Source organism: Myotis nattereri, assembly GCF_964212035.1.
Source record: "Myotis nattereri genome assembly, chromosome: 9".
NCBI lineage: Eukaryota > Metazoa > Chordata > Mammalia > Chiroptera > Vespertilionidae > Myotis > Myotis nattereri.
In genome coordinates this window covers 65,315,423-65,340,107 of record NC_138084.1, presented here as the reverse complement: position 1 = coordinate 65,340,107, position 24,685 = coordinate 65,315,423, and the positions used below count along the sequence as shown (strand labels likewise).

The 24,685-nt window shown below is 42.3% G+C and overlaps 1 protein-coding gene across 1 annotated transcript in view; it reads right to left on the bottom strand.

The window, feature by feature from the left end:
• Positions 1–24,685, bottom strand: part of CNTN5 (contactin 5) — a 1,066,495-nt gene that overhangs the window by 4,584 nt on the left and 1,037,226 nt on the right. The window contains exons 22-23 of the mRNA XM_081099170.1: positions 7,038–7,224; positions 6,504–6,616 (exon numbers count right to left, since the gene is read on the bottom strand). Coding sequence (XP_080955296.1) covers positions 6,504–6,616; positions 7,038–7,224 — 300 coding nt within the window. The remainder of the gene's footprint in view (positions 1–6,503; positions 6,617–7,037; positions 7,225–24,685) is intronic.

Below are 24,685 nucleotides of genomic sequence, written 5' to 3'. Positions count from 1 at the left end.
AGGAATGATAACAGGGTTTCAAACATAATGATATTTATGTTTTCATTTCAAATGTTAATTGTCTACTGTATGTCACACTCTAAGTACAAGGAGCTTATAGCTCAAATACATACATAAACAATGTGACATATGTGCTATGTGACTTAACTGGAAGTATATACAATGTGCTGGTCGCAAGCACAGTAGAATTTAATTCTGTCTGGAAGTTAGGGAAGGCTTTTCAGAGGAGGTGATGCCTGAGCTAAACATTTAAAGATGAGTCAAGCTCACCAGTTGTTCTAGGGGAGGAGAAGAATTCTAGAAAAAGGTAAGAGAAGATTAAAACATACATCTAAGCACTAAGAAACCATATTATTGGGGTATGGAATAGAGACAAGACATATGGGAAGACTCATGAGAAATGAGGCTAGAGAAGTATGTAGCGAGGGGGCAGATCACTGGGCGTCTTTCATTCTTGGTCATTGAAAGAAACAGTTACCCCGGGAGTAGTCAAAGCTGTCAACCTTTAATTATTTGGAAGAAGTAAAAATAAAATTTGATAAATATATCACTAGTAAACCCTTAATGTAGGAAATGGCTGAGAAGTTTAAAAATTTATTAATTTTACTTTGGTGGTTTGCTTGTTTTTTGGTGAACTGGCATTTGGATACATTGGGTAGCGAAGTTAAGCCTTTTTCAGACATTATCTATGGCATTAGAATTGAATATGTATTCATGGCAGAGTTTCATAACAACAAATTAGGGTACAGAATTATACTGTTTACATATCAAAATATTAAGGTCATAGAGATTATGCAATTTATACAAGCTCATGTGACTAGTTATGGTAGAAATTATATTAGTTGAGCATTCTCATGATCAGCTCAGAGCACTTTCACTATATCATATTGTTCCTACTCATTTACCCCCAATAAACTTTTTTGTGTGTGTGTCTAATAATCAAGTAGCAGCAGTGAAGTTATGTTAAAATGCATTTTTATCCAATTTCATTATTTCTGTGCTTTTTCATAATTGTTGGTATTATAATATGATTACTTTGCATAATGTAAAGATCAATAGCTTTGCAAATCATACAGATCTGGGATCAAAACAAATATCCTTCAAAAGAAAAACAATCTCCTATGCATTTCTGTTTAGGCAAATGTGGGCAAGTTGCCAGTCTTTCTAAACCTCAGGTACCTCTACTGTAGAGATAATAACATTTATTTTATGGTTTTGTTAAGAGAATAAAATGAGAGGGTGCATATGAAATATCTAGCACAGGACCTGGTGCATGGGAAATGTAATAAGATAAAGCTACTTTTGCTTCATCATTGTTCTTTGTCAATGGCCAGAATTCACATTTGCATCACAAAATATGGACTGGCTTGGGAACCTAGACAAAAATCTATAATACTGTTTTCTTATAAAAATGTGATTTTAACTCAAACTAACCTACAGACAAGAAAAAATACTTCTTTATAAATGTATATAACATGTGCAATAATTGTAGCTACTGAACTTCATATAAGGAAGGAAGCCATAACCTTGATGTAGTTACAAAGTGATAAGAGCATTATTGAATGTTTCTCATGTGGGCCAGGCATAGTGCCATACACTGGAGATTCGCCAGAGAACAAGACAATATGGTTTCAGCCCTTATGGTACTTATAGTCTAATGCATGGTGGACATAGGTAACGATGCAATGAAGTGTATTATGTACTGCAGTAGGAAACATATTTGATGGTAAAGCAAGTCATGGGGTGGGTACTTAGTCAAGATTTGGGGAATCAGAAACACTTCTTAAATGATGCCTATAGCAGTTTCTTTTGGCTTAAAAAATGACAATTGTATCAGAATATATGCTTCTCATTTTGACTGTAGCAGTGTAATAAATTAGAATTCTGATCATCCACATGAGGTAATTAGAAAGCAAATACATGGCAATGGGAATGTATGTAAATTGGTGAGGGTTGGCAGGGGAGTGACTATATTAGAGGACACTGTTATTATGGTAGATAAATTACAATTCTTATGACAAAGAAAAATGCAACCAGTAATGCATATCTAATGTTTCTGTAAAATCCAGAGTTGAAGACAAATTTGTGGATCAGTTGAGATTTAGGAACAAAAGGTGAAAGCAGAAAAATATCAATTGATGGTAACAAAGGGAGTTTGAGAATAAATGTGGTTTTTATCAATACATCCAGGGAGACGTACTGCTGTGAGTCGGGAAGTAGGTATACTAAGTGAAAAGAGACATTAAATTCATTGTCAGTCTTAGGTGCTTTAGAGAATCTTGGCTCATTTTAAAATCCTAATTTAGAAAAGATGAATAAGGATGAGGAATATGAGAAGGTTAAGGAGTTATCAAGACATGTCTGAAATAGTTATTGACAGTAAAGAGTTCAGAGAGTATGGAAAAAATCTGGAAGTGTATAGATTGGCAGTTGCGATGACAGCTATCTTTAGGCACAAAGGAAATTGTCTAATGTATTGTCAAGACTATTCTCATTTGTTATCTAAAAAACTGAGAGCCAGTGTACCATCCATAGAGAGTTTTTTAAGCAAAAAAATTATTACAGAAATGCTATTCTCAAAGGCACAATTTGGAAACAGCTAGTGTACATATCTGATGGTAACAGAATAATAGGGTGAGTATGCTTAACAATATAACAGAATACATTTTTGCTGGTTCTACCCACAAGTGCCCCTAAGAAGGATGGATCCTATTGAAGGCCTATGCACCAGCTGAGCATTTTGGGAATAGTTAATGGAGACAATTGCTCTTCATTATAGAGGGTGAGGATTCAGAATCCCCAGTGGCAAGGGGTGGATGATAAGGAATCAGTAAGATGAATAGAATCTGGATAAAAAGAAGTTGGAACCACAAGTACCCGTGAGAAGCCACTGGCTGTAGGGTGGCTGAAAAGCACTATTAAGAACAGGATCTTGTTTGTCCATTCATAGATTGAAGGACACCAAGGTTGCATCTATCTCTTGGCTATTGTAAATTTTCCTGCAATGGACATAGGGGTGCATTTCTCTTTTCAAATTAAATGTTTTAATTTTCTTTAGATAAATACCCAAAAGTGGAATTGCTGGGTCATGGTAGACCTATTTTTAGGTTTTTGAGAAATTTCCATATTGTTTTCCATAGAGGCTACATCAAATCTTGTGATTTGCAACAACATGGATGGACCTAGAGGGTAGTATATTAAGTGAGATAAGTCAAACAGAGAAAGACAAATACCATATAGTTTCACTTATAAGTGGAATCTAAAACGGGACTCATAGACACAGAGGTCAAACGGATGGTGGCTGGAGAGGAAGGGAGTGGGGGATTGATGAAAAAGGTGAAAGTGAATATAGTCAATAATGTTGTGATAAATTTGCATGGTAACAGGTGATTACTAGACTTGGTGTGGTGATAAAGTATATAAGTGTCAAATCATTGTATTGTGCACCTGAAACACATATAATATTGTGTACCAACTACATTTAAGAAATAAAGCACAGGATCTTGAATAAGTCCTGGAGAAATAATGTACAGCAGAGTGACTGTAGTTAATAAAATAAAAAATAAAAAAGGACAAAACTTTCTGAAGGGCAATTTTCAGATGTGTATCTGTGTTGTGTGTCTTTCACTCTACAATCTCCCCCTACCAAATTTCCACGAAGTCTGATGTATATGTAACATTATGTAAGCTACGTCTATCTTGAAATTATTTTATGATGAAAAATTTCAAGCGCACTCAAATGTAGAGAGGATAGTATAAGCCATTATACCTGAGTCTTTCTAACTTATGGGAATCACAGGAAAGAGGCTGCGTCCGTATTTGGAATGAATATAAGCTGAAGGAAAGCTCTAAGATGTAGGAAATCAATGAGACTAGAATAGCCATAGATTTTACACTCCCTGAGAAGCTGGAGAAATATACAAGTGGGCTTCAAAATTCCACAGGGTGTGGCCTACAGTATCAATCCAAGTGGACAGGTATCAATCCAAGTGGAAGGCCCTAACTGATGTCTGATTTGAATAAACAAACAAAAACATGTGCCTATATTGATGGATACCTCTAGCTGGGTCAGAGTTAATTAGTTTATTCATCCATTCTAGAAGCCCTGGGGATGAAGAGACGAGTGAGACAGGTCCTTCCCTTCAATCATATATAGCCTGGTGGGGAGACAGTCACATATAAAAAGGAAGAGCAGCTCTAGCTGGTTTGGCTCAGTAGATAGTCAGCCTACAGACCAGAGGGTCCTGGGTTTGATTCCGGTCAAGGGCACATATCTTGGTTGCAGGCTTCTCCCTGGCCTGGCCCCTGGTCAGGGTTCATGTAGGACAGTGGTTCTCAACCTTCCTAATGCCGCGACCCTTTAATACAGTTCTTCATGTTGTGGTGACCCCCAATTTCATTGTTACAAATTGAACATAATTACAGCATAGTGATTAATCACAAAAACAATATGTAATTATATATGTGTTTTCCGATGGTCTTAGGCGACCTGTGAAAGGGTCATTTGACCCCCAAAGGGGTCGCGACCCACAGGTTGAGAACCGCTGGTGTAGGAGAAAACCAATCGATGTGTTTCTCTCACATCAATGTTTCTGTCTTTTCCTCTCGATTCCACTCTCCCTAAAAATCAATGGAAAAATATCCTCGGGTGAGGACTGCCAAAAAATAAAATTAAAATAAAATAAAAAGGAAGAGCAATGACAGAGACAGAAATGGCAATTGTGAACAAAGTGTAGGGTCACCTCACCTGGGACACCAATGTTCAGCCTCACGTATTCTCCAGGTTAAATGGTGCTTCTCCTCTCACCTGAGAGGTGCCTAAAGCCATTTGCTTTCAGCTAGCTTTTCCTTGTGTTCTTTTTTTTTTTTTTTTAAATATATTTTATTAGTTTTTTACAGAGAAGAAGGGAGAGGGATAGAGAGTTAGAAACATCGATGAGAGAGAAACATCAATCAGCTGCCTCCTGCACACCCGCCAGTGGGAATGTGCCCGCAACCAAGGTACATGGCCTTGACCAGAATCGAACCCGGGACCCTTTAGTCCACAGGCCGATGCTCTCTCCACTGAGCCAAACCGGTCAGGGCTTTTCCTTGTGTTCTATTTGCCACTCCTGTTTGGGAGATAGCTTGCCATATGCTAATGAGGTTTTATATTGGTTCTTGGTCTATCACTCTCATTGTACTTCTACTCCTAATCATTGAAGGGTATACTTGCATTAGAGGACAAGTAGTAGGGACAGGGGGAAGGGTATGTAAAAAAGGAAACTGAGAAAAGGGTTCAGAAAATGGCTCACCTGCCCACCCCCAAAAGGTCAAATTCAATATCCTTGGGGATTATGACAGATTGGAGCATGTATGTTTGAATGTGGGGGTGTTTGTGATCCATGCCAATTACAGTCTGTAAGAAATGCTGCAGTTTGCATCTTAAAATAATATATTCTTAATGGATATTATTTACCTTAAAATATATTCAATTTATAACTTCTCGTTTTTTTAGCTTTAGAATTTCATCACTTTGTATACAAAATGTTACCATCTCTGGTAGCTGAAAAGCCACCTAAATGAAGTTGTTCAGTCTAAATATTACCATTGAAATATTTTTTAAATCTGCTATAAATAATATTCAACTAATGATTCTGTCTGGAGTTTAAGACAATAAACCGAATCTGACGTATGGACTAAAATTTGAAGCTCAGCCAATTCAATACATAGGCCACATCTATTTTAAAATCAGAGACAAAGCTGTTTTTCAAGAACAAACTATCTAAATATTTTCAGATTTCCAGATCTCTTGCTGACACGAAGCAGGATGGCCATATGTGAAATGTTACATCTACTTTGGAGCTTTCTGTCTCTCTCCATGGGCTCCTTCCAATGCTGTGTGCTGGCCTAGCATTTTTTTCTTCCTCTGTTGCTTTGCAATAGAAAGTCTTTCTATCAAATAGTCATCTAGTATTTTCCATCTGCCAGCACAGTTTGTCCTTGGAGAGAGAACGCCAGGATATATTCTGCGGGTTCTGACACTGCTTCGTGGGACCCTCTACTCAAACTTTTGTTGCGTTTCCTACCCATTCCTTTCCCATGCCTTGTGCAGTGGGAACGAATTCTGACTGCCGTGGCTTTCTTACTGCAGGAAATTCATTCTAGGAATTAGAAGTGGAAAATGACTGAGAAAAAACTGATATGTGATGGTCTTTTTTTAAAAAATTATTTTTTATTGATTTCAGAGAGGAAGAGAGAAATAGAAACATCAATGATGAGAAAGAATCCTTGATTGGCTGCCTCCTGCACCCTCCTCCCTACTGGGGATTGAGCCTGCAACCAGGGCATGTGCCTTTAACCAGAATCGAACCCGGGACCTTCAGTCTGCAGTCTGACACTCTATCCACTGAGCCAAACCGGCTAGGGCTGTGATGGGTCTTTTTATGGCTTATTAATGATACATCCTCACAATAACAGTGTTCGAGACCAGTGTCTACCCAAGGGAGTGAAGAAACACTGACCTTGTAGCCCATGACTTCAGATTCGTTGGCTAATGGTCTGACAGGTTCCCAGCCCAGAGAAAGCTCAGAGCCTTGCTGCTCCCACCTGAGGTTGGCAGGTGCTTGACTAGGGGCTGCAAGATAAGAAGTGAAAGAACTGACAAGGGGTCTTACATACATTTCCTCACTTAAATCCTTGCATTTCAGTCTTTTCGCGTGCTTCATAGTTGGCTGGCACCATAGGTTCCTTCCAGCTAGAGTCAGAAAGGAGGGTTTTGCTCCAGAATGGTCATTTTAATAGTTACTCTACTGAGCTTTTGAACCTGAGTCCTTTTATCTCCCTTTCATGTCAAAATCGCTTAGCCTTGTTTCACAGGAAAATAACCTTTATCCACTGTGAATGCAGAAATTGCTGAGCTATTTTTGGAAGTCAGATCTAAGCAATGAACAAGACTATGTATCTAAACTCTCCGTCAACTCTGCTTATTATGTACCTCATGTGGCTTTCAGAAATGTTAAAAGATGTTTCCTTTTAGTCTGAAACGAACGACTTACGGGATTTCTTGGTGGTTGCGCTCACTTCACCGCTCGGTGGCCCATACCCAGCTCCATTATAGGCCCTCACTGTGAAGTGATATAATGTGTTTCCTTCCAGTCCTGTCAGGGTGACAGATGACTCGTTCCCCTTCGTTTTGACTGTTTCTGCTGCATCTTCTTGTTCCTCGTCTTTCCGATAACTAACCTGTCAACATATTATCACATGACAGATTAATTTTAAGGTTTCTCCTCTGCTGGTGATTACTTGAACTTCAAAAATGTTTCTCACACTCATCTGTAGGAAATTACTCCTGTATCCTTCAATTAACAGGTCCTACTAGTGAGGCTAAAATCACAGTCTGAGTCAGGGCCCAATCGGCATCTGTGTGCATTGTCCATTTGCATCTGTGCTGAGCAGTACTCAGCAAAACAAGGAGAGGTGCTGCCGTGTAGCCTGGTAGCACGAAGAACATTAAGGAAGAATCACTGAAAGAAACGGAAGTGCTCTTCTCTCCTAGGTCATCAGAACCATTTATCCTTCAAAACCCTGGTGCTTTGAATGAATTATTTGAGAAAGAAGAATGAAGAATATTTCCTCCTGGGCCTGGAATAAAGGTGAATCACACAAGCTGTATGGGTTTAATAGAGAAGAGGTGACAGAAACTCATGATAACGTGGAGTGCTCTAAATGTCGAGAATGCATATTGTTAGATTATGGGAAGGTGGGAGAGAGGAAGAGCTGTGTGTCAAAGCACATTTTGTGCCTTGAGATGATCTGTTCTGGTTATGAACTCATGGGGCTCATCCCGTACCAAACTTGGTCTCTCCATGAGATTCAGTAATTGCCTCTGTGAATCTAAAGCTTAACTTTTTCAGGCACTAAACTTTAACTATGCATAAGTGCACAGGGGAACAATTCCCCCCCGCCCCAACCAGTATGTATTTATTGTGGGAAAGGTAATGGGAAAGTTACTACCTTTCCCCAATTAGTTACTGTGGTAAAAGAAGTGGACACTGCACCCATGTCATCCTCCCTCAAGTGCTTGGTCTATTGTACAGGCTAGAAAGCCACATGCCACATTTTTCAGATTCTCTTCCAGCTAAGGTTGCTGCTGTACACTGTGGGCAGCGAGTAGTTTGGCTGAACTGTTCTGGAACATACCTAGGGCTGCTATTTCCGGTTGTGGCTATGGGAAGTCATTATCAGATCTTACCTCTCAGAAAAAAGTAACATTGCATCACCACACTCTGTTAAAGGCCTCTACCAGCCTTGATGCTGACTGAAGGCAAAGGGAGTAGAAATGGGTAGAGAAGGAAGGACGTTATAAACTGTAACTGCAGTTTTAGGAAATGAAGACTATAATAGCCATACTTTCTTCCTTGTAATGTTTTTGTATATAAGTATTAAATAACTCAAGCCCCTTCTTTTCTTCTAATATTTTTATATGGGGTAGGTAACGTTCTAATGTACTTCATTCGAGGAGGAATAAACCTTCACCCTGAGATGGACAGATTGACTGGTAGAAATTTCTCTGGCTTTCCTTTCCAGGGAGGTGGTGAGTACATTTTCACTTGTATGAGATATATGCACTATGTCAGTATGGAACATCATCACTGCTCATTGTTGCTCTAGGGCAGTGGTTGGCAAACTGCAGCTCGGTAAACCGCGGCTCGTGAGCCACATGGGGCTCTTTGGCCCCTTCAATGTGGCTCTTCCACAGAATACTGGCTCTTCCACAAAAAACCGACTTCTGCACATGGGCCACGAAGTTTCAATCGCACTGTACGTGCATGCCCGCACGTGGTATTTTGTGGAAGAGCCACACTGAAGGGGCCAAAGAGCCGCATGTGGCTCGCGAGCTGCGGTTTGCAGACCACGGCTCTAGGGGAGTTGTTGAATTGGGAAAAATCATGTGCATGGATATTTAATAACCAAAGGGATATGGTATGTTCGTGTTCAACATCCATTTTATCTTGATGCTAGTGTGTCTTCTTGGACTAAAGAAGATGAAGAAACAAAAACATTTTTCTAAGAGTCCCTTGCAGTTAGAAATCTCATCATGTTTTAGGTTCAGCCAGTCAGATGCACATGCCTGAGATCTGAATGTAGAAGAAACATGGAGGCTAAACGTCCACGGCTTCTGCTTTTCTGCAGGCAAGCATAGTAATGGGGTCATTATTTTTCCTCTTTCCCGCTGATGGGACAGCACTAACGAATGACTTGCTGTCTAACCATTAGCTTGATGGGAGCCAAGAAGCAGGGCACAAGACATCCATTTTGTTGGTGCAAATTGCAGCGAGCCTGGTGAGAGTCTGGAGCTGACAAACATAGCGGAGGCCTCCAGGTTACAGCAGCTTCCTGAGTGTGGTGCCATCCTGACCACGGTGGCTTCCAAACTGTGGCAGTGGCCTGAGTTTCTGGGGCTGGTGGCTTCCTGCTCTCAGAAGATATCAGTGTCTTCCTCTATGGCTTGATCCCATTGTGTGACTTTAGTAGTCATTCTTGAAAGATCACCCTAGAGCAGTGATGGCGAACCTATGACACGCGTGTCAGAGGTGACACACGAACTCATTTTTTTGGTTGATTTTTCTTTGTTAAATGGCGTTTAAATATATAAAATAAATATCAAAAATATAAGTCTTTGTTTTGCTATGGTTGCAAATTTCAAAAAATTTCTATATGTGACATGGCACCAGAGTTAAGTTAGGGTTTTTCAAACTGCTGACACGCCGAGCTCAAAAGGTTCGCCATCACTGCCCTAGAGTGTGTTAATTTAACTCAGTAATGTTGTAAGCCATTCAATACCTATAATACAACATTTCTTACCTAAATTAGTTGAAGCAATTCAGTTCTTTGTAACTGAACCCTGATACATCTACACAGATCTGTAATTTACATATATATATTTTAAAAAGCTTGATATGATAGCCCTGGCTGGTGTTGCTCAGTGGTTAGAGTGTTGGCCCATGCAATGAAGGGTCTCAGGCACCGAATTCTGCCTGTTGCCTCACTTAGAGCCTGCCTCACACAGCTTATATACTGCCAGGGGTTCTTTCGGTGCCTAAGCCTAACAGAAAGCTGGTAGGTGGAGGCCAATCTTAAGGTACCTTAGGCCTTTTACTGACCTGCCCCAGGCTCAGTGATGATGGGAGCTGGCCTTAGTATGCAGTTAGGAACATCCCTCCATGAGTTCCTGAGCCCAGCAGAGGCAGCCACCAACCATGGATTGCTTTGTAGCTCCTAACAGGTAGCCCAGGGCAAGTCACAGGAAGCATCTGGCATTAACCTGCACCAGAATTCCTCCCAAGAGGCCCAGAAACAACACATACCCAGGACTTCAGATCACATCATAGTACAACCCAGTTAGCTCCACAAATGACACACCAAAAGGGAGACCTTGGCAGCCACCAAACACTGCTAGGGCAAATTCTGCTTTGTAGGGTCAGCCCCTGTACAGCAGCTGGTACACTGTGGTTGGGGTCAGTCTGACAGTCAGTTAGCCTGAGAATCAATCCTACCCATGGATGGGCCAACAGCAATCAAGACTCAACTACAAGAAGAGAGCTCACAAAACGCACACAAGGGACACCCATGGTGCACCTAATTCAGCTGATCAGAAAGAGTACCACTGAGCACCACAGAATACCTACTACATAAAGACCACACTACCAGGACTGGGAGACTTAGCAGATCAACCTAATATACTGAAACAAATACAGCGAGGCATCCAAAATGGGAAGACAAAGAAACATGCCCCAAAGAAAGAACAGAGGAAAGCCCAAGCAAAAGAACTAAATAAAATGGAGGCAAGCAATCTACCAAATATAGAGTTCAAAGCAATGCTTATAAGGATTATCATGGAGCTTAAGGGAAGAATGGATGAATTCAGTAAGAACTTCAACAAAGAGACAATAAGTATACAAAAAAGAACATAGATCCCTGGCTAGTGTGGCTCAGTTGGTTGGAATGTTGTCCTATACACCTAAAGGTCATGGGTTTGATTCCTGGTCAGGGTACATACCCAAGTTATGGCTTTGATCCCAGGTTGGGGTGCATATGGGAGGCAACTGATAAATGTATCTCTATTACATCGATGTTTTTCTCTCTCTCTCTCTCCCTTTCTCTCTCTCTCTCTCTCTCTCTCTCTCTCTCTCTCTCTCTTTCTCTCTCTCTTTCTCTCTCTCTCTCTCCCTCCCCCCATCTCTCTCTCTCTTTGCCTCTCTCATTCTCTGTCTCAAAAACAAAACAAAACAAAAACAAACAAACAAAAAACCCAAAAATCCACAGCAATAAACACATATCCTCTGTTGAGGATTTAAAAGAAAAGGAGATAGAAACAAACAACAACAACAAAAAAGAATGAGTCATAAATGAAGAATACAGTATTTAAATGAAGAAAACTCTAGAAGAAAACTATAGCAGATTAGATGAAGCAAAGAATCAAATCAGCAATTTGCAAGACACAGTAGCCGAAAACACCCACTCATATCAGCAAAAGGGAAAAGGAATTAAAAGACGAGGATAGTTTAAGGAACCTCTGGGACAACATGAAGTGTAACAACACCCACATTATAGGGATATCAGAAAGAGAAGAAAGAGAGAGAGATTGAGAATCCATTTGAAGAAATAATCACTGGAAATGTTCTAATCTGGTGAAGAAAAAAGACAAATAAGTCCAGGAAAAGTAGAGAGTTACAAACAAGATGAACCCCAAAAGACTCACACTTAGATAAATCATAATTAAACTGACAAAAGTAAAAGATATAGAGAGATTCTTAAAAGCAGCAAGAGAGAGTTAGTTATTGACAAGAGAGCTCCTTTAAGACTGTCAACTGACTTCTCAACAGAAACATTTCAGGCCAGTGGGATTGGCACAAAATATTCAAAATAATGAAAAAGAAGGACCTACAGCTAAGACTACTCTACCCTCCAAAGTTGAAGGAGAAATAAAAAATTTCTAGACAAATAAAGCTAAAGACATTCATCATCACTAAACCAGTATGACAAGAAATGTTAAGGGGACTTCTTTAAAAAAAGAAAGAAAAAAAGGAATACAAATATGAATAATAAAATAATAATAAATATGTATCTATCAATAATCACTTTAAAAGTAAATGAATTAAATGCTTCAGTCAAAAAGACATAAGGTAGCTGAGTGGATAAGAAAACAAGACCCATACATATGCTGTCTACAAGACTCACTTCAGTTTGAAAGGTGCACATACAGACAGACTAAAAGTAAAGGGATAGAAATAGATATTTTATGCAAATGGATTACAAAAAGAGTTTGGGTAGCAATATTAATTCAGACATATAGACTTTAAAACAAAGGCCATAAAAGAGACAAAGAAGGTCACTATAAATTGATAAACGGATCACTCCAATAAGAGGATATAACCCTTGTAAATATTTATGTCCCCAACACAGGTGTACCTAAATATATAGAGCAAATATTGATGGAAATAAAGGGAGAGATTAGCAATAATCCTATATAATAAAAGCCTAATATGCTAAGTGTCTGGTCCTCCATTCAACCAATCAAAGCGTAATATGATAATGATATGTTAAGGCTGCTCAACCACTCACTATGACATGCAATGACCACCAGGGGGCAGAGAGTTGACCAGTTGACCAGTTGCTATGATGTGCACTGACCATGAGGGGGCAGACAGTCAACTGGTTGATCAGTCGCTATGACATGCACTGACCACAAGGGGGCAGATGCTCTGACCGGTAGGTTAGCTTGCTGCTGGGGTCCAGCCAATTGGGACTGAGTGAGATGGGCTGGACACACCCTGGAGCCCTCCCATTGTCCCACCCTGGCTGGCCAACCTCTCATGTCCCTCCCCAGTCCCAAGAGTGCACTGGTGGGGTCCCTCAGCTTGGCCTTCACCCTCTCACAATCTGGGACCCCTTGGGAGATGACAGAGAGCCAGTTCTGGCCTGATCCCACAGGCCAGGCCAAGGGACCCCACTGGTGCACAAATTCATGCACTGGGCCTCTAGTATAGACATCAATGGATAGATCTTCCAGACAGAAAATCAACAAGGAAAGAGTGGCCTTGAATGACATTAGACTAGACAGAAAATCAACAAGAAAACAGTGGCCTTAAATGACATTAGACTAGACAGAAAATCAACAAGAAAACAGTGGCCTTAAATGACACATTAGACCAGGTGGACTTAATTGATATTTTCAGAGCATTTTATCCATAAAGCACAATCTATATTCTTTTCAAGTAAAAAAGGAACATATTACAGAATAGACCACATGTTAGGCCACTAAACAAATCTGATTAAATTTAAGAAGACTGAATTTATATCAAGAGTCTTCTGCAACCACAATGGTATGAAATTCAAGATCAATTATAAGATAAAAACAGAAAAAAAAACCATACACAAATGTGGAGGCTAAGCAACATGTAACTAAACAATAAATGGATTAACAATGAGATCAAGGAAGAAATAAAAGAATACCTTGAGACAAATGAAAATGAAAACACAACCATCCAAAATCTATGGGACACAGTGAAAGTATTCCCAAGAGGGAAATTCAGAGCGAATACAGGCCTACACCAAGAAAAAAATCTCAATAAACAATTTAACCTTACACTTAGATAAACTATTTTTTAAAAAGCTCATAGTTATTAGAAGGAAGGAAATAATAAAGATCAGAGTGGAAATAAGTGAATAGAGTCTGAAAAGATCAATACAAAGGATCAATAAAACCAAAGCTGGTTCTTTGAAAAGATAAAGAGGATTGATAAACTTTTAACCACCCCTTAATAAAAAGAGAGAGGACCCAAATAAATAAAACCAGAAATGAAAGTGAAATGGCAACTGACACCACAGAAATACAAAGGGTTATAAGAAAATACTATGAAAAATTATATGCCAACAAATTGGACTACCTGGAAGAAATAGATAAATTCCTAGAAACACATATAATCTTTCAAGATTGAATAAAACAAAAGAAAACAGGATATCTGATTACACTAATTATAAAGAACAAAATCAAAGTAGCAATAAAAAATACTCCCAACAAATGAAAGTCCTGACTGGATGGCTTCACAGGTCAATTTTATCACACATTCAAAGAAAAACTAACATCCATCCTTCTCAAACTTTAAAAATTTCAATAGGAGAGAAGTCTCTTAAGCCCATTTAATGATACCAGCATTATCCTGATTCCAAAACCAGATAAAGACACTACAAAAAAAAAGAAATTTAAATTCAATATCCCTGATGAACATAGATGCAAAAATACTCATAAGTGAAACTCCTTCTAAAGTTGAAATTCTTCATTCAAATTCCCCCCACTAGTCAATTTCTATCCTAATAATAGATTTCATCAACCATATAAATTTTGAACTTTATATGAGATCACTTGAATTGAGGTTAAAAACATTAAAAAAAGATAAAAGTATCTAAAGCTAGAAGTGTAGATAACCTACTCTTTTATCACCTCACATAATTGTGTGTTTTTTGTTGTGTCTGTATCCCCTCCTATATTTTTATTACATACTAGCTGCCCAGTGCACGAAATGCGTGCACGGGGCGGGGGGGGGGGGTCCCTCAGCCCGGCTTACCCCCCACCACCACAGTCCAGGAGCCCTCACAGGATGTCCTACTGTTAGTTTAGGCCCGCTCAGAGTGGGCCTAAGCTGCAGTCTGGCCTCCCTCTGCGGGAGGCTACCAGCCGATCAGGTATATAGATACTTTCTGGAGGCAGCATGGACTCCTTCCTTATTTCTTTCCTCTGTGGTTGGAGAACAGGGGACTAAACGGTGCAGTCAGAACTGTGGCCGGGCCTAGGGCTTTTGTAGGCAGTGGAAAGAGGGAGAGGGCTGGGGAAGTCTAGACATGTTTCCTTCGATTGTCCTCCCTTCCTCCCGGCCCCTCCCTTCGTTTTTTCCTTCTCGTGGTAGATGCTCGGGCCGACAGGAGCCCAGCGACGGTGGTGTTCAGCCCCCTCACTTCTCAGTTGAATGTACAGTCACCTCGCATTCCAAGAGGGGCTGTTTTCAAGTGACTTAAGCACTGGGAATTCACAGCTCCTGGCCTTTCCCCTCTCAGTTCCCTCCTTGAGTCGGCTGCAAAGTTCACTGAGACACTGAAGCAGCTCTGCCCTGGTAGTTCTGCACTGGCCCCCGCCCAGCCCAGCGCCCAGGTACTCTTCCTTGAGTCTCCAGGCCCACAGTCTGCACTTGGGGAGGTCGCCTGGAGCCCATTCCTCCAGGCAGGTGGGGCAGGGTGGCTAGCTGGGAGAGCTGGAGGAAGATGGCAGAGTAACAGTTGGTATGAACTGGCGTCTGCTCAGCCAGACTTCCTAAGCTCCCCACAGGGCCCAGGCTGGACCCCTTCCCAGCGCTGGGAGGACCCCAACTGAGGTCCCCTCCCTGCACCCAGTGCCCTCCTTCCTGTTCCACCAATGGGGGCAGGAGGAGCTCGCCCGCGATGCTCTGGTCCCTGCCAACCAGGCAGGCGGCAGTGCAGGCGGTGCCGCCTAGGGCACTGGTAGTGGCCATGAGCTTCTTCTCCCTGCCTGAAGCACGGGGCAAAGTCTGTGGCCAGGCCATGGAGGCAGTTGCCAGACCAGGGCGGGACAGAGCACCGGGCGCTAGCAGCTGGGCAGTATGTGCACACCCACTCCAGCTCCAGGCTGCTGGGCACCCACCAAGGAGCAGCGCAGAAACCCACAGCGAAGCCCCATGCCCCTCACAGCCACCCCTCATGGAGACGCTGCTGAGCCACCATTCAGCCTGGGACCTGCGGGGGCTGGGGTGGCCTCGGGCTCTCGACCCTGCCAAAGCCGGACTCAAGCTTGGCTACCCACCCCCGTCCCCACCCACCAGCTTCTGCTTGGTCGTGACTCAGACACCGTTAGGACCAAATTAGCATATTACCTCTTTATTATATAGGATGTTCAGTACTAGAGGCCAGTGCATGGATTTGTGCACCAGTGGGGTCCCTTAGCCTGGCCTGTGCCCTCTCTCAATCTGGGACCCCTCTGGGGATGTCAGACTGCCAGTGTGGGCCGAAACTGGTAGTCCGACACACCCTGAGGGATGTAGTAGTGCGCGAAGTGGCAGGCCGCAGGGGAGGAGCCTGAGCCCAGGCTGGGCCCTTGGCTATTCCCACTCATCTCCACCCCGCTGTGCTGGCTGCCACTGTTGCTCAGTAGGCTCGCTGCTGGTTTGCTGCAGTCTCCATGCACCCATCCTAGGGCGATACCAGCGTGCCCATGACTGAGAAGTGGCTGCAGGCTCACCCTCAGTCAGTCCTGATGCTGGTCCTGATCCCAGTCCTGATCCCAGTCCTGGTCTGGATGGGGGAGGGGTGTGCAGGGGGAGTGTCTGTGGGAGAGGCTTGCGTTGCTGCTGCAGCTGCACTTGCCAGCCATGAGCTCAGCATCTGGCGCCCTTTGGTCATCTGAGTGATGCTCCTGCTGTGGGAGCACACTGACCATGAGGGGGCAGCTCCTGCATTGAGCATCTGTCCCCTGGTGGTCAGTGTGCGTCAAATGACCAGTCAAATGGTCAAACAGTTGCTTAAGCTTTTATATATATACTAGAGGCCCGGTGCACAAAAATTTGTGCACTCAGGGGGAAGGAGGGGATCCCTCAGCCCGGCCTGTGCCCTCTCGCAGTCTGGGACCCCTCGGGAGATAACGACCTGCTGGCTTAGGCCTGCTCCCGGGTGGCAGAGGGCAGACCCAATCCCTAGGTGCAGGCCCTGGTTGGGCTCAGAGAAAGGCCAATTGGGGAGTTGGGGTGCTGCCCCATCATGCACAGAGCAGAGCGGATCGGGAGGTTGTGATGCCACCCCTAGTCACACTCAGGGTAGGGCTGATAGGGGAGTTGGGGCACCGCCCCCTGTTACACACAGAGCAGGGTGGATCAGGGGGTTGGGGCGCCACCACTGTCACACTCAGGGCAGGGCCGATGGGGAGGTTATGGCTCTACCCTGTCACACACAGAGCAGGGCCCTAGAGGGGGTGGGGGTTGGGGCGCCACACCCTGTCACACACAGAGAAAGGCCAATCAGGGGGTTGGGGCGCCACACCCTGTCACACACAGAGCTGCAGGGCAATCAGGGGGTTGGGGAGCTCCCCGCTATCAGGCACAGAGCAGGGCTGATCAGGAGGTTGGGGCACCTTCCCTTGTCACGAACAGAGCAGGGCCGATAGGGAGGTTGTGGCCCCACCCCCTGTCACACACAGAGCCGCAGGGCGATCAGGGGGTTTGGGCGCTGCCCCCTGTCACAATGATCCCGGTGCCAGGAGGCATATTACCCTTTTACTATATAGGATAGAGGCCTGGTGCACGGGTGGGGGCCGGCTGGTTTGCCCTGAAGGGTGTCCTGGATCAGGGTGGGGGTCCCCACTGGGGTTCCTGGCCAGCCTGGATGAGGGGATGATGGCTGTTTGCAGCTGGTCACACACCCTTCAGGGTGGGGGTCCCCACTGGTGTGCCTGGCCAGCCTGGGTAAGGGGCTGAGGGCTCTTTTCAGGCTGGCAGGTGACTGAAGCTCCCAACCGCTCCTTTTTTTCTTTTTTCTTTTTTTTTTTTATTCTGGTCTAGCTTTAGCTCTGAGGCTCCAGCTCTTAGACCTCCGCTGCTGAAAGCAGGTTTCTGGCCTTTGTTTACCTTCTGTATTTGAAACAATGTTGTGATCCTGCTGGCTGAAGCCCAGCGACTAAAGCAGGTTTCTGGGGTTTTGTTTAGCTTCTATATTTGTAACATAGTTGCTTAGAGTTGCAGCTCAGAGGCCGCCAGCGGCAGGCGGGGAATGTTGGAGTCTCCCATCACTGAAGCAAGCAAGTCTCATGTTCGCTTCCAGCTGCCTGGCTGCCGGCCGCCATCTTGGCTGGCAGTTAATTTGCATATTGCCCTGATTAGCCAATGGGAAGGGTAGCAGTCGTACGCTAATTACCATGTTTCTCTTTTATTAGATAGGATAGATGATTCTGTACCTATAATTTTATGTCCTAATTTTCCCTAACATTACAGATAAATATAAATATTTTCTCACTTTAAAATCATATTCTATCATATGTCTAGTGTACCATATATTATTTAACCACTGTTCTATTGTGGAACATTTGGGTAGCTTCCAGCTTTTGCTCTTTTAATTAAAATGTTGGCATGAATATCTTTATGTATATAATTTTCCACATATTGGATTAATTGCCCTATGTAGAAACTCAGACAGGAGAATGTGGAATCCAAAGTTATGAAAATTTTTAATACAAAAATGCTGCACTGGTTTTCAAATAGTTTGTACTATTTGCAATTTTAATTTTCTACAAAACATATGAGTCTGAGTTATCCTATACTATTTCAAACTCTAAGCATATCATGGGTTTAGAGCCAAAAGGCCTATATCTTAATCTTACCTTTGATATCTATAAGCCATCTGTTACCTGTTAGATGTCCTATCTAATAAAAGAGTAATATGAAAATTAACCATCACTCCCTCACTCTGTCACAAAGATGGCAGTGGCCATGGAGCTGGAGCGAGCAGGAAGCTTGGGTTGCCTCGGCAATGGAGGAAGCCAACCTTCCCTGGCCGGCCCTGGGTTTCGCTCAAGGCTACAAAGTTTCAATTACAGAAGATAAATAAATCCCAGATACCTGCTTCCAGCCCACGGGCGTGGCCAGTCTGAAAACGGCCATCAGCCCCTCACCCAGGCTGGCCAGGCACCCCAGCGGGCCCCCCCGTCACACACACACACCCTGAAGTGTATGTGGCCAGCCTGAAAACAGCTCTCAGCCACTCATCCAGGCTGACCACACTCCCATGGAGTGAGGGTCCCCATTGGGGGACTTGACCAGCCTGAAAACAGCCACCAGCCCCTCACCCAGGCTGGCCAGGCACCCCAGTGGGGACCCCCAACCTGATCTGGGACACCTTTCATGGCAAACCAGCTTGTCCCCACCCATGCATCAGGCCTCTGTCCTATATAATAAAAGGGTAATATGCAAATTGACCCTAACAGCAGAATGATTGTAATGACTGGTCACTATGACACACACTGACCACCAGAGGGCAGATGCTCAATGCAGGAGATGACCCTGGTGGTCAGTGTGCTCCCACATGGGGGAGCTCTGCTCAGCCACAAGCAAGGCTGATGGCTGCCAGCACAGCAGTGGTGGCGGGAGCCTCTCCTGCCTCCTCAGCAGCGCTAAGGATGTCTGACTGCAGCTTAGGCCTGTTCCCCGCTGGCAAGTGGACATCCCTCGAGGGCTCCTGGGCTGCCAGAGTGATGTCTGACTGCCAGCTTAGGCCTGATCCCCTGGGGAGCGGGCCTAAGCCAGCAGGTGGACATCCCCTGAGGGGTCCCATACTATGAGAGGGCACAGGTAGGCCTGAGGGACCCCCCCAAGTGCACAAATTTTTGTGCACCGGGCCACTAGTATATATAATAAAAGCATAATATACTAATTAGACTGGAAGTCCTTCCAGATGAAGCCGGGGCTATGAGGGAAGCCCAGGTCCTGGGTGCCTGCCGGCGGCTGGAGGAAACCCCGGGTCCCAGGTACCAGAGGGAAGCCGATGCCAGCAGCCAGGGGAAGGAAGGCCTACTCTTGCATTGGGCCTCTAGTATATATATAATGGGACAAGTTACTTAACCACTCAATTGTTCTATCCTTGTTTATAGAACAAGTAAAATACTACTTTCCTACCTTTTATAAAATATTTTTAGACAACACCTCTATTATTCCTCAACTACTTGTACTATTGTATTTCTTGATGTTTTAATATTTCTGATTTTTATATTTGTAATTCTATTAGTTTTCCCTTTTTCGCTACCTTTCATAATGTTATTTCTGGTTTTGTCTTTCAACATTATTTTTATTTAAAATTATAAGACGCAATATTGTTAGTGGCAGGCAGGAAGTATGAATTCTGAGTTAGTCAACACATCAAAATTGTATATTTGAACCTAAATATGCAGGATGGCTCTTCTTAGTAGTTATCCCATTTTTTTCCAAAGTTGATTCTTCATAATAATAATAATTTTAACTGTGCAGATAATGTATTTGATTGTCTGGTATGATGCTTCTAAGACATTCATGCCACATACAATCTAGTTCCTTTAAATAAGTTACCGAATTTGAAACCCATGACTGCTGCAGTATGCCATTGATAGTTACTGGATGAGCTATGAACTTTCCCCTACTTATCAGTCTGCATTTAGCCATATATATATATATATATATATATATATATATATATATATATATGAAGAGTTCTTTCTAATATTTTATGTTACATCCAATTTTTGTTACCTGTTAGATTTAAAGAATACAACTAATAGCTCCTTTACTCACTTATTTCTATGTCTTTAATTGCACTTGATGATCACTGTTCATTCAATATTATACCCCTTAAATTTAATAAGTAGAGCTCTATTTTCTGCTGTTATTTATGTTGCAAAAGAGAAATTGATTCTCGCACCATTGAAAGTAACTTGTTTTTTCTGCTAGGGAGCTTAGGATTTTTTTTTTTAATTAATGGAAATGCATATTGAAATGTAAATGCTTTACCAGGACTACTTGAGTTCTTAAAAAGTATTAACTTATTCATTCCAAAAGATCTTTTTGAATATGTATTATTGACCAAGCCCTGTGCTTGCAGGCAATTGGGGATGAATGCTGAGTCGAAGAGGATATAGTGCAAGCCATAACCAGAGGAGTTTAGGGGCAGTGAGCTATTCTGCACAATACTGCAATGGTCCTTACATGTCATTATATGTTGGTCAAAACTCTTTCAATGTGCAACACCACAAGTGAACCCTTATTTAAACTTTGGACTTGGGGTGGTCAATTTAGGTCATTGAGTGCACCACTCTGGTGGGCTATGTTGATAATGGGCCAGATGGTAATTATATGGGGATGGGGGGATGAGGGAACTCTAGTGATTACTCAATTTTTCTGTGTACCTAAAACTGTTCTTAAAATAGTTTATTAGTTGAAAAAATCATAGCCAAAATAACCACTGAATGAGTAACCACACAAATGTGCAAGTGTGGTTCTGACAAGCTACCTATTGCTAGATATGTACAAGGTAGGATAGGAGCAGTAGAGAGGCAGGCCAGGGACGGTTTCACGAAGACAGAGAAGTTGAACTTTGATGGAGAGAGGAGTAGGGGCTAAGCAGGCAGAGAGAGAGAGATGGCCAAGGAGCAGCTTGTGTGGTCTGAAGAGGAGGATGGTGGATATGTGAGCCTGAAGAAAGTCTATTTAGGCTAATGTGGAGGCTGAGGGTGAGTGTGGCTCAATTTGATGCTAGAGACAAAGGATGGAACCAGACCTTTTGGTAGGAATGTACATGGGGTGTGATCAAATCTGAGTTTGAAAAGAATCATGCAGCAGTCAAAAGTTTTTTTTTTTATCTTTTAAAGTATGTAGATCAGATCATTCCTTTGCTAAAAAGCCCCCCTATTGCACTTAGAATTAATTCCAAAATTTTCACCATAGCTTACAAAACCCGACCTGAGATGATCTCTATGCACTTCTCCGACCTCATCGTGTATCTCACCTCACTTTGTTCACCATCTGCCAGCAAAATGTCCTCAAACATTCAATCAGATTCCCAGTTTAGAGCCTTTGAATTCCTGATGCCTTTTGCCCGGAGGCTCTTTTTTCCAAATGGGTATCTCCTTTTCAACCAAGTTTTAGCCGAAGCCAAGAACCCTCACTTGGCCACTTCCCTAAAGAAACAAACCCTCCCTTAGTCACCCTCTTTTACATTATTCTGTTTTTTTGTTGTTGTTGTTGTTATTATTACTTGTAATTATCCTATATGAAACTATCCTAATTTATCTGTTTAATTGTTTATGTTGGCACTTAGAGAGACTTTACAATCTGTTTTCGTGAATCAATGGTTACAATATGGAGAACAGATTGGAAAGGGACTAGGGTAGATCTGCAGAGCAGTTAGGAGGCATTGCCACAGTACAGGTAAGGACAGAAGGTGCCTGAGCTAGGATTATAGTGGGGACATGGAGACAAGTCTGGAGTCAAGTACTCAGAAGATAAAACCCACAGACTTTGGTGATAGATTAGTTAAGGGCATGACAAAGAGGGAGTTGTTAAAACTTTAATATTTCCTGAAATTCTGTGGATTCCTCTCTTTTCAAATTAGGGGTTTTTTGTTGTTGTTACTTTTGGTTTTTGGATTTTTGTTTTTTACTTTGATTTTTTTTTCATTGTTATTATTGCTTTTGCTCTGCATATTCTGTCTCCTTGGCAGATACCTATGGTGTATGGATCAAATTCTTTTTGTCCTTTTTGTTTGCCATCTTCTTTCTCACCTTAAAATTTCCTTATTCATTTACTTTGCATTCTCAGATTTCATCTCAAGTTTTTACTCTGAAGCACTGGTTTAAATATTTAGTAGTAAAAAATTTGCATTTTATTGCTTCTAATGAATATTTTATTTTAGTTACTTGAGTTTTGATTTTATTGCATTCTCTTCACATCCTTGATCACTCTTTAAATGCAAAAGGAATATTCTCTTTTCCCTAATTGATATCTAGAACCATACATTTAAAATTTTTCTTCTGGTTTACAAGAAAATCTCTCATACTAGGGGAAGAAATTCACAGTAAGCTTTATTATTTGTTTCCTTCTTTTAAAGAGTTTTCTTCTAACCCAACTGATTTTTAAGTGTTCTAAAAAAGAATAGATGGTTTACTTGAATGGTGAGATATCTACCTCTAGACTAAACACTGAGTGTCCAGATTATTATGACCGGCCAGATTATTATGACCAACCCATCAGTACAATAAAGTGAACTAGTTATGAAAATAATAATAATAATAATAAAACCTTGTGGAGTATTTGCTTAGGAAGTTTTCAATATTCAGTATTTTTGGAAGTGTCAATGAAGTACTGATAGAGTGGTGATAATAATCTGGCTGGTCATAATAATCTGGACACTCAGTGTATTTCCTAGACCTGTGGCCTCTGCTATGAGGGTAGAGGCCAGGTTGTTAGTAGAAGCCTCTACTCTGTTCTCCAATCAACACAAAGAAATCTGCCCAGGCCTGAGCTGGCAGGCAAAGCTCCATATTGACTGCAGTTTGTTTCGTTGAAGCAAAAGACAAAGGAGGAGGAGGCCAGAAGCCATTTCATTGCTTGAAACTAGAAATGGGCTTTTGAGGCTGAGTCATTGCACAAAGATGATGGAAGGAGTTTTTAGGGGTAAAATAGTCAGGTTTAGGGAGTTTTAGGAATTAGGGGTCCATAGGGGAGGGAGGCACAGTTGGCTGGGACTTGGAGCTGGCAAAAGGCCTACATTCACAAAGACCAAAGGCGCCACAGCCTAAGGGGAAAGGAAGACACCCATTCGCAGGAGATGAGGGGAGAGCCCCAGGGAGCAGAAAAACAACAGGGAGAAAGAAAAAACAAACAGATTTTCATAGGGAATAGAGAATTCTACCACAGGAAGGGGAGAAAAGGAGGGGAACCCCATGTGGGGGTTAGCTTTGAAGCTGCTGTAGTGACCAGAGTAGAATACCAGGACACAAAGAACTGCAACCTATATGAACCTTAGGAAAGAGGGACTTAGTGGGTTATACCCCTTTGGAACCCTCTCCCCACGTGGGAGTCTGTGCTTGTTTCCCAATAAATTTCCACCTTTTCCTATACTGAAGCATCCATCTTATATAAAAACTGCTGTTTGAAATTTTAACCCTGCTATTTCTGGCTTCTGTAAATGCTTGCTGGCTTAAATATAAGGAAAATAAGACTACTCCCATTCCAGAGAGGCCATAAACCTTCCCCAGACAAAGTTATCACTGCTGGCGCCAAAGCCCCAGCACATAGGGCTCTTTAAGAACTTGCAAGGGGGACCAGAAAACCCCGTATTTGGGAACAAAGAAGGTAAAAAGATATAAATAGGGAAACTTCCTCCATGTTGGGGCCCAGAATTTGAAATAGAGTTTTCTCTCGGCCCGTGCGTAATAATAATAATAATAATAATAATAATAATAATAATAATAATAAATAAAGTGTAACTCCATCTCTCTAAGCGTTGCTTGGTTCTTCTCCGGTCTTCTGTAACAATACTACCTTTTGTCCGTGGCTTCCATTCTTTGAATCCACCTGAACAAGAACCCAGGAAGGAAGCCACCTTTGCATCTTGCCCAGAGGAAAACCGGGCATTTCAGTTTGGTTTCTGTGTTTCAATGAGAGAAAAGAAAAACCTAGAAAATACTACTAAACTCATTTCCTACCCTTCATTGCAATTGCAAGAAGGATCTTTCTCCCCTTCCTCATGGTTTCATTGCTACTTTAAGGGAAATTAAAGCTCTTTTTATGTGCTTGCATTCAACTCACTGGCATTCCTAAATTCGAAAGTTGTGACTAATGTAAATCGAGGCTTTGAAGGCAGACATTTCATTACTAGCCTGCTTTCTCTAGTAATTCCTCATCTTCATATAATGTTTCAAACACTATGACCTTTTCCCTAATAACGCTTAAATTACCTTTTACATCACTCTTTTCTGTTTTAAAAAATATATTTTTATTGATTTCAGAGAGGAAGGGAGAGGGATAGAAAGAAACATCAATGATAAGAGAGAATCATTGATCGGCTGCCTCCTGCTTGCCCCCTACTGGGGATTGAGCCTGCAACCCAGGCATGTGCCCCT